The sequence below is a fragment of the Maylandia zebra genome, linkage group LG15 (assembly GCF_041146795.1).
Source record: "Maylandia zebra isolate NMK-2024a linkage group LG15, Mzebra_GT3a, whole genome shotgun sequence".
NCBI lineage: Eukaryota > Metazoa > Chordata > Actinopteri > Cichliformes > Cichlidae > Maylandia > Maylandia zebra.
Genome location: NC_135181.1, coordinates 851,824 through 862,500, shown reverse-complemented (window position 1 = coordinate 862,500; position 10,677 = coordinate 851,824). Strand labels below are relative to the sequence as shown.

Sequence of the window (10,677 nt, the reverse complement as noted above, 5' to 3'; positions counted from 1 at the left end):
ATTGCAACAAGTTCACAGGAATGCTGACACATGCAAGCTCTTTACCTGCATATCACTGCCAACATCATCGGGACGGCTGTAAATACAGAGCTTCATAAAAATCATAAAAATGATGAAGCTACCACATCTTTTTTATCAAAATGTCATCTTCAAAAGACCCAACAAACACTTTCTGGCACTCCGGATGTTGGAACTGATGAACAGGAGGGATGGACGAGGAAAAGGCTTCACATCTGGCCAGATACTGAACTGCTGTCTCTTCACTAGATGATCCTTTTTCCAGGATGGTCTGTGTGATTTATGCTGCTCGTTTGTTTCTAATCTTAAAGGCATCTGTGAGGCAGGTACGCCACCACCGGCCGTAAGCTGCTGCACGTGACTGTGTGTTTCTCAGGTCGTCTCCGTGGCGGCGGTTCCTGGTAGAGGAGATCATGTGACCCTCGTCTTTGAAAGGATTTAGTGCGACTCAAACAGAAACATACATTCAGCTAGGCCCCAAATGTAGAGTAAGAGTAGCTGAAGCTCTGCTTCACAGATGGATGATGACGTGTCTAATGAAGCGTCTTTTTTCCTGTCTCTTCTTTTAGATTGCAGAGGCCTACTCACTCAAACAGGACTGTATCCTTCCAAGGGCAGCTCATATCTCATTGTGACACTTGCACTCAGTCACTGGTGTTTTGTAACTGAATCATAACTGAGCTAGACGGCAGGCATTATAATGAAAAAGGGTGTAGGAGCATGTGCAGCACGGACCCTCACCTCATGTTTACATTAGCTCCCTTAACTTTGGGGCTGGGCGGCGTACAGGGTCAAAGGTAACACTGCTGAGCAAACGCTGTTATAATTGAAAGGTGGAGGGCAGAAAACCTCAGTAAGGGTTCGTCTTTCTCTTTGTGGACTTAATGCGGTTTTCTGTGTCTCTCAGGCGATGGGTGTTCCCCATGTTTTGGCTTGAGGCCCAAGGGGCTCGCAGTGTTTCCTCCTGCTGTTTGTGCTGTTGCTGTGGTGACAGCTATGGGCTGTCTCGCTGTAAGGAGTGTGGTGTGTACGTAATGAGTTTATGTGTGAGGAGACAGACAGAGGTCCTGATTGATCAGAAAAGGACGAAGTCTGTGAGGCAAAGAGAAACACGTCCTGCAGAGAAAGCACAGCAGAAGCAACAAAGGGAGGTTTGGATCGTGAACACGTCACGGCTAAAAAAACTGACGTGACTGTAGAGTATGAAAACATCGATTCTTGCTTTTTTAAAGTCATGTGTCACGTTTGTCTCGGCTGACGGGTAATTTAACCCTCAGTGGTAGCTGGCAGTAGCTTTCTCTGTCACGGTGTTTCATATTCAGCTGATGTTGTTACACCAAATGACATAAATCCCAAAGTTGCTAATTGTTCTACCTGCCCTTCAGACTCTAAGCTTATCGATGCCCTTCACTTTGCAGTGCGTCGTTTATATTGTCCAAATAACTTCGAGCATGTCAGGACTTAATATTCACTTCATAAAACAGCCGACAATTCAATTTCCTAGTAATTAACATGTAGTTGTTACAAATTTGACGTATTAGCAAAGATGGTTTGGTGAAAGTATTTTTAACTGATGGCTGTCAGGGACACAGGTCGTCTTACAGACCTCCTTAAATACACTCTGCTTTTTGTGTTATGGCCTTATGTTATTGATGTTATTTTAGGAGCCAGTGTGTGTTGTGTCTTTAACTGGTCGTGCTGCCAGACCAGTGGGCCATCCAGTTCTTACAGCTGGAGAAGCTCTACCATGAACGCCTGCTCTCCAACCTCACAGTCCTGCAGGAGAACTGGGGTTTGGCATCTTATCAGTCCTAAAAAACACATACAACATATTCTTGTGGCAAAATGAAACTGCGTGTGATTGTTACACTTATGTGTTCGCAGAGAGCCAAGAGAGGGAGAAGGACAGCGGCAGCAGCTTGCCTCCTGAGACAGACGGCATGAGCGAGAAACACTTTGAGACGCTGAGCCAGATGTGCAGAACTCACCTCAGGTAAACCACAGTGGGACGCTCTGCTGCCTGTCGCGTGTCTGTGATGTGGCTCCGCTCATACACAGACGAGTCGAGCAGCTCAGTGTCTGAAGTGAATGCTTTCATTCCCTCCTTTTGCCGTCATCGCTGCCACACAGAAAGCTTTTAGCACCAGTTTTGCTTTAACAATCTGCTGCTATCTTTGTCTCTCTGACGAGGACAAATCAAGAAGTTGAGACTGAGCCACGGTATCGATGATGCGTGAGGATAGAGGGAGGAATGAAAACCAATTTGAATAAGTGTAAATATGAATATCAATATTGCAGGAAGGGCACCAAAGATTTGCCCTGTAGATTCATTTCCGCTCGATGCAGACAGACAGCAGGAGTTTGCACGCCGGACGCTGGTGGTCACGCTCTGATCCAGCTGCTATGTTACTGCAGGCCAGAGTCTCTGCAAGCAGGAGGATGTAGTTTGACTGAAGAACAGATGAGAGCCTGACAAATGTCTAAAGTTGTTTTCTCATAGGTTCAGTAATATATTAACGTCCTCTCCTCCTCTTTTCTCCTGCTGCCTGCCTGGCCTGTGTTTGGAATCACTCAGACCATCCATCAGTGTGGAACAGGTAGGACAGACCAGCAGCCAGGCTGTTCAGGCTGTTCAGGCTCAATTTAAGACCTTTACTTTGCATTAAAGTTGTCGACTATGTTTCAATCACCAGAACAAGCTCAACACGACACTACAGCCGCATCGTGATGAAGGTAAACACGTGTCTCTGTTCAGAACTGATACCAAAGAATCACCACAGATGATGATGTGTTTAGAAGTGTGTACTCCATGCTGCGTGTTCAGCAGCCTGACAGCAACATTTATGGCAGCTTTCAGTTTGGTGTATTTTACATTCAGAAATAACTGCAGTGAGCTAACTGTAGATATGACAACGTTTGACTTTACAGTTGAACAAAGGTAGTAAGAGAAGAAGAACTTTATTTATCCTGAGGGAAATTCTTTTGTCATACACATGCTCAGCAAGAGAGACAGAGTAATAAGATATACAATAATAAATAATTATGTATATTGTTACTCAGCATAGGGGCAGCACAGTTCCACGGTGGTCAGCACTGTTGCCTCACAGCAAGAAGGTTCAGTTCCATCATCCGGCCGGGGAGTTTGCATGTTCTCCCGTGGGTGGTTCTCCCCGGGTACTCCGGCTTCCTCCCACCGTCCAAAGACATGCACTTAGTGGGGATAGGCTAATGGATGCCCATAGGTGTGAATGTGTGTGTTAGCCCCCCGCCTCTCGCCCTATGACAGCCAGGATCGGCTCCAGTGCCGCGACCCTGAAAAGGATAAGTGGAAGCAGACGGATGGATTACTCAGCATTTTGCAAAATGTAAAAAATGGGAAAAATATCGTAGCGTGAGTAAAGTAATGTGGTAATATCGTACCCTGCTGAGTTCACCTTTGGGTGCTGAGGTGAACCTTGTGTTTGTGAACTAATGGGACGGTTGGTAATTAGATTTTCACCTATGCAACCAAAACAATGCACAATGAGCGCATCGTGGCAAAGTGTAAGTCATACGATTTTTCCATTTCTGTTCCAGCCAACACGTCAGAAACTACGCACCAGGAGGAAGTGAAGGAACACAGCTTGATTTTGGAGTCAGAGCGTTCATCACCACAGACGGGCTGTGAGGAGGAGGACGGAGATACATGTGAGGAAGGGCAGGAAGTAGAAGAAGAAGAAGAAGAGCAGTGTGAGGAGACACCAGAAGAGGAAGAGGTGAAAGTGGAGTGGCCAACAGGAGTACCTCAGGCATCAGACAAGGACCTGGCCAAACTGTCCCACAAGGAGGGGGTAGGACTGCACTTTAGCTGCCTTTACACCCGCGTTAGCGCCACTCGAGGATATGAAATGACAACAAATGAGTATGTTGTCATGTCAGATATTAAATTAATACTGTACTGCACAAAAGTCTTGAGCTGCTGGTTATTTCTTGATATTTTGTAAGAAAATGGGGATGAAGACGACAGAGTTTGCACAATTCCAGCAGGATTTTATTCCTGTTTTAAGGACATGACTTTCAGATTCTGTTCATGTGCTGCAGATGGGTTTTTGTCTCTGCTGCTTTCCTCCAAGCTTTGAGGGCCACGCTGCACACCACGTGCCACGTTTGGGCTACTAGCTCTTTGGGAATCACCTCGTTGGGGCAGAACTAGCACTTTGGACCTATCAGGCATCTTTCATAGACTCAACTGAAGAAAGGGGAAAACTCATTTTATGGAAAGCTGCTGGTAACAAAGTGTCTAAAGATACCATTTAAAATTGGTTCATTGCTGTTGTCTTTGGTCTGTAGACACAACACTGGCTCTTTTTTGTGCTTGAATGATTCATTGGTATGTGTTAGGTCAAAAACAAGGATGAAGATTCCTCTGAAAATGAGGAACAAGGTACAAGTTAGGGTTGGGCGATTGGACGAATATGTCAACTATCCATGAAAGGCTGAGCCCATCGGCGACCCGAGTACAAGTCTGACGCTCAAAGCAAAACAGAAAGAAATTAGGATTGGCTCAAGACTTTTGCACAGTACTGCATTGGCACAAATATATTTTCACTTTCCATCCAACACCCTTCATTTATTCCCTTTTCCTTCCTGGCTTGTTTCCTTTATCCTTTCCATTAAAGTCCGCCTGCAGGAAGAAATTCCACATGCTGAGCAGCTCAGTTCTTCCTTGGACACTCCCACGGATCATATCCGTCATCCCTGAATGAGACCTTCATCATTTTTCTGTTGAGAAAGCCTCCACCCATGTTCACTGGTGTGGCCTCACACTTGGGACGTCCACCCTGCCAAGTGTGTTAGATTATTGAGCCAAGACGTCATGTTCTGGCTGAACCACTGAGCTGAAGGGGCCTGGTTCCTGCAGGGGTGGGGATGTAATCACAGGATCCAGGCCTTGCACTGATGGCTTCGGGATCATGGCTCATTTAACTAGAAACTATCCCTTTCTATCAAATTTCACAAGGTTTTGAATGCTTTTCATCAGCAATATTTGTACTTCCTTACATGGTAAATGGCCTGTATTTGTAAAGTGCTTTACTCGTCCCTAAGGACCCCGAAGTGCTTTACACACACAGTCACACACTGGTGATGGCAGCTACATTGTAGCCACAGCCACCCTGGGGCGCACTGACAGAGGCGAGGCTGCCGGACACTGGCGCCACCGGGCCCTCTGACCACCACCAGTAGGCAACGGGTGAAGTGTCTCGCCCAAGGACACGACGACCGAGACTGTCCGAGCCGGGGCTCGAACCGGCAACCTTCCGATTAGAAGAAACATGAAAAATCTGACTCAAAACCCTCCAAAATGTCACGACAAACATTGTGTGACTTGGACAAATTATTTATATGCTTTGACTAAACGCTGTGATGAGCTCAGGCAGCACGTTGGCGGGCTCGGAGAGCTCCACAGCGCTTTCTGTCTTTCTGTCTTTTATACAAATATAACACTGTCGAACTTTTAATCCCCGGTGGAAAAATTGTTACTCATTTTAGCCAATAGGTGAACCTATATAGATTTCAATTTGTGACGATTGCTGGGTGAATGTTGGCCCTGAAGTGGTTAGAAAATTGCAGTTTGTCTTACAGCCAATCAGTGGGTGGATTTTTTAAACAAATGTTAAACGTGTGTGTGCATGGCGGGGTGTAACTACTGACACTGACAGACGCAGGAAAGCGTAGCCAATCCTGTCTGCTGAGGTTCACCTCAGCTGATTCCTGCCTGTGAAATGGAGCTTTCCATTGTGATTGTGTTGTTGGTGCTTTCTAAAGCATCTTTCATGAAGCTGTGATGAATAACATGGCCTCATTGATGGCCCCGCCCCTCTGTGAGCCTGGGTCTGCCAGAGGTTTCTACCTGATAAAAGGGAGTTTTTCCTCCCCACTGTTGCCAAGTGCTTGCTCACAGGGAAATGTCCAGTTGTTGGGATCACCTCTGTATTATTGAAGAATCTTTAGCTTACGATACATAATGCTAATGTTTCTGTCTTGGTAAGTAAAGTTCCAGTATTTTGTACATAAGTTACTTGGCATTAAAGGTAGCTAAGCAGGTATGAGTATCTCGTGCACCTTTATCAGTCCAGCTCGATAACCAAGCTTCTGAGCTGATAACTTCTCCACTGCTGTTGAAATGTGGTCCTTTTGGGTCCACAAAAAAAGTATGGTAGCAGGTAAAGCTCCAAATGAGCTTTGTCCCTTTTTGGATAAAGTCTGTGAGAGGGTAACTGCTGGCAACCGTGGCGAGTTTTCCTCTAGTATAATTATGAGATTGGAATTTGTGGTTTTGAGTGAATTCTTTTAGATGAGAACAAGGACAAAAGGTTTATCAAACCATATGTTTTTCCCCATAATGTCTGATCCTGGCTGTATTTGTGTCCCAGAGTGTGCAAAAAGTCTGTCTGTGTAGAGTTAACTGTGACCAGTGGAACATCGAGCGCGCCGCTAACAATGTGGCCTCACACAGTAAATAAAGGCACGATGAGGCTGACTGTTCACTGTCACTGCAAATGGGCCCTCTGTGCTGGGCAAAGATGTTGAACGCAGTTCCTCCCTCTGACCCTTCGAATACTGAGCTTGCCCAATTGTGACTTCCTCCTGAAACACATTATTCAGGCCAACACGGAGAATAATGTCTGCCTCTGTGTGTGCAGCTGTGTGTCTGCTTCTCCCACTAACAAAATCATAAATCACAACTAAATTTTAAAATGTTCACGTCCAAAGCTGTGGATGCTTATAATCACAGGCTTGAATGCCATGACAGTGCTTCTGCTTTGATTAAACTAAAACGACTAATTCGACTCAGGCATTGGTGAAAAAAGTTAAATGTATGTGAATGAATGTTTGTCTTTCCACTTTCACCAACGTCGTGCTCACAGGGGGTCGTCTGATTGTTGGGCTTTTCTCTGTAGCATTTTACAGTATAAAGTGCTAATGTTTCCGTTTTGGTGAGTCAAGTTTTATCAGCATGTCACTTTTAAAAAGCAGGTTTGTGTATCTGTTGCACCTTTACGAATGCAGCAAGGAAGCAACTGCTGCTGTAAGGCCTGTAAGACGATTTGCAAACATTTTGAATTTTACAGCGAGAAAAAGATTATTCACTAGAAAACTTTGTAGACTGTTGTTAATCAGAGGTGGTTGTCTCAGTAAATTCACCCCGAGTTCAGACTGTGCAGTGCTCAGAGAAATGGCAAAACCCCGCAAGAGCTACAGCTCAGGACTCTCCAGTCCCAGCATGTTAAATGTTAAAGTTCATGGCAGCACAGTTGGAAAAAGTCTGATGGCGTCTGGTTTGTTTGAAAGGAGAAACACTCTCTCAAATAAAAGAACATGGCAGCACAGCTTAAGCTGGTTTTGAATAAACTATAAGACTTCTGGAACGATGTCCTCTGGAGATGTTTGTCCATAACGCACAGCAGCACACAGTTTGGCAAAAACCTAATACAGCAGATTGGCACAAACACCTCACAGCAACCGTCAAGCCTGGTGGAAAAGGGCTTATCGTTCCGGCTTTGAATTGCAGGCTGAGAGCGATGAATCTCAGCAGCAAAAGAATCAAGATGTTGGATTGGCCCAGTCAAGGTTCAAATGTCAGCCTGACTGAAAGGCTGTGCATGAATGGATGCTCACAGAAAAGTGCACCAAAGTTCGTATTTCCTCCACAGCAGTGTGAGACCACAAAGTCATGCAGAAAATCATTACGTCAACGTAATGCTGCTAAAGGAGGCTCTACAATCACAGGATGTACTGAGAACTTCAGTGTTGGTGCACATAATGTTTAATTATCGTTTTGCATTTTGCCTTCACAAACCGCTCCAGCTCATTGGACGAGACGGTCAGCGTTACAAAGTAATGGTGTTACTGCCTGTTGTTGGCGAGTTCTTCTTTATTTTAGCACATCCATCAGAATCAGAAGTGATCCTAATAATAATGGACTGATACCAACTAACTCTGCGTTTAAAGGTTTCCTCCTTTAATATCCCAACATGCACAGAACCGCTGAACGTGACGATCATCTTTTCATTGTTTTTGTCAACATGAGCAAACTCCCCAAAGCTGCTGTGCTTCCTTCTTTATGTTCTGTCTCTGTGTCTCCTCCAGAACTCGTCCCCAGACGGTCTGGTTTCCATCCTGAAAAGGAGGAGAGCATCGCTGGACGGGTTACCTCCCCCAAGCAATACTACTAATAAACAAACTTCCAAACGCAAAGTTCGGTTCAGTGAGCCGGAGGACGGGAGCGAGCACGGTACAGTCAGAGCTTCTTCTGCTGCTGCAGTTTGTTTCAGATAGAAAAGGAATTTAAAATGTTTCATGTTTGATGATGGTGAACTCGGAGGATCTGACACAGCGTTGGTCCCTGTCTTACAGATGAGGTGGGCGGAGACTCCTGCCTGATCCTGCTGTTGCTGTGCCTCGTTACTGTGGTGATCAGTGTGGGTGGGACTGCGCTCTACTGCACCCTGCTGGACACTTACTCCAACATCTGCACCGATTTCACTCACAATGTCGACTTTTATGTCATGAACGTGCGGAGGCTCGTTGAAGGGCTCGGGCGCTGGCTGCCCTTTCGGACTTAACACCCTTAATCTGCGTCATCCATCATCCAGACAAGAACTGCCAACAATGAGCGGCTGCAGTGCTGAGCTAACATGACGGCGCAGGGACGAAATGTAAACAAAGATACTTGTGAACTGTAATCAATAACTACACTGGTGCTTGTAGCGACACCGTACGGTAACGTGCTCCGAATCTCACCTCAGAATCAAAACGTGGTGACGTGTGCATGTAAGCGTTAAAAAAAATACTTGTTTACTACGCTCCGTGTGGTTGCCATAGATACCACACGAGAGGGCTCACGTGTCTCGGCTCTGTTTATATAAAAACAGAAGGTGTTTGCAGGGCTCCGCTCACGTTTGTAGCAGCAGCTGTAACTTTTGATCAATTTGTCTCATAAGTTCCAGATTTTTGTTGTTTTATTTGTACTTGTGTAGAGAAAAGCTGTCGTTCAAATCCACAGGATCATGTGTGTGTGTGTGTTTTTAGGATGATCAACCAAATAATGATTTCCCAGCCCGCCCACATTTTATTTCCTATTACCTTTATTCTGCTATCAATAGCATGGAGGACCAGAAATGCCAAAATATAAAACCATATAGAAATAAAAGACTCAGAGAATGAGTTAATGTGTCCCAAAGCGTCTTTTTGTTCTACATCATTATGCAAATTACTGCAGGAGTGATATTTAGGGGGGGTATATAGGGGCGATCGTGGCTCAAGAGTTGGGAGTTCGTCTTGTAATCGGAAGGTTGCCGGTTCGAGCTCGGTCGTTGTGTCCTTGGGCAAGACACTTCATCCGTTGCCTACTGGTGGTGGTCAGAGGGCCCGGTGGCGCCAGTGTCCGGCAGCCTCGCCTCTGTCAGTGCGCCCCAGGGTGGCTGTGGCTACAATGTAGCTGCCATCACCAGTGTGTGAATGTGTGTGTGAATGGGTGGATGACTGGATATGTAAAGCGCTTTGGGGTCCTGAGGGACTAGTAAAGCTATACAAATACAGGCCATTTATCTCAGCGATATCCTGAGTGAAGCAGTGGCTGCCAACGATCGTCAATTCATTCGCATCATCTGCAAACTGGTGCAGAAATGCGAAGTAAAATTTACATTGAAAGGGAATAAAGTTTAAAAAATACCTTAATGAATGCAAAGCTAAATATTAAGGAAAGTTATGATTATTATAACAATTATAAGGATCTATGTTTTACTTAATGTTTTTCATGATACTTCATACCTTTTTGTTTAAGTTATTATTTTGGCAGGTTTGGTCCTCCACGGTGTAAGGGGTAGTAGCTGTGCGCTTACCTCCATTCTTGTGGTTATTCTCTATGTTTCTCTTATTGTAATATGACCAGATGAAGAAGAAATGTTAGACTGTGCTAGACTAGAACCCTATTCAAAATAATAGCAGCATTTCATACTCCACAGTGATGAAGCTTTAAATGTAGATTGAGGGAGAGTGGTTTGAAATGCTGCAGACTTCTTTGTGGTCATCGCAGTTTGCCATGTACCGGTTAGTAGCTGCTCCACAATCTCAGGCACTTCCTGTGTCCATGCTTTAGGTGCTCGATGTTCTCATGGTTATGTGTGTGAACCTCTGTTCTAAGTCACGATTTGTGATTACAAACTGAATTCTACTGAAAGAGAGAAAAGGACGGTGTCTGCATCTGGGACCAGATCGAGTTAAAAACAGGCATTTATGGAGCAGCAGTTGTGTTTTTTGGCTGGTTCAAGCAACAGAAACACACACACCTGTAGACTGTGTATGTGACTGGAACATGAGAGCATGCTCCTTTTTCATTTCCTTTATATGAACATTTTTATCTTCTCTTTCCTTTCCAACGTCAGATGTTACAAAGTGACAAACGCTGTCTGTGTTGTCAGTGTGGATACTGCTGCATTAAGCAATCCGCCTTTATGTTTCTATGTGTCTGTTTATTTGTGTCCCCAAGGGAACACAAAAACGATTAAATAACAAACAGCAACCATTGTTTTCTTTTTATGGTTACAACAAACAAACAAAAAATAAAGATTTGTGGTCAGTTGTGATTTACGTGGATGTTTCTATAGATCTTTGATC

The 10,677-nt window shown here is 44.8% G+C and overlaps 1 protein-coding gene across 5 annotated transcripts in view; it reads left to right on the top strand.

The window, feature by feature from the left end:
* Window positions 1-10,646, top strand: part of cnstb (consortin, connexin sorting protein b) — a 22,888-nt gene extending 12,242 nt beyond the window's left edge. For all 5 annotated transcript variants that reach the window (XM_004542303.6, XM_004542302.5, XM_012916447.3 and 2 more), the window contains exons 4-11: window positions 588-618; window positions 1,724-1,810; window positions 1,903-2,011; window positions 2,594-2,615; window positions 2,712-2,751; window positions 3,595-3,848; window positions 8,149-8,293; window positions 8,416-10,646. In XM_004542303.6, the coding sequence (XP_004542360.1) occupies window positions 588-618; window positions 1,724-1,810; window positions 1,903-2,011; window positions 2,594-2,615; window positions 2,712-2,751; window positions 3,595-3,848; window positions 8,149-8,293; window positions 8,416-8,624 (897 nt within the window). In that variant the 3' untranslated portion in view covers window positions 8,625-10,646. The remainder of the gene's footprint in view (window positions 1-587; window positions 619-1,723; window positions 1,811-1,902; window positions 2,012-2,593; window positions 2,616-2,711; window positions 2,752-3,594; window positions 3,849-8,148; window positions 8,294-8,415) is intronic.
* Window positions 10,647-10,677: the final 31 nt, after the last annotated feature.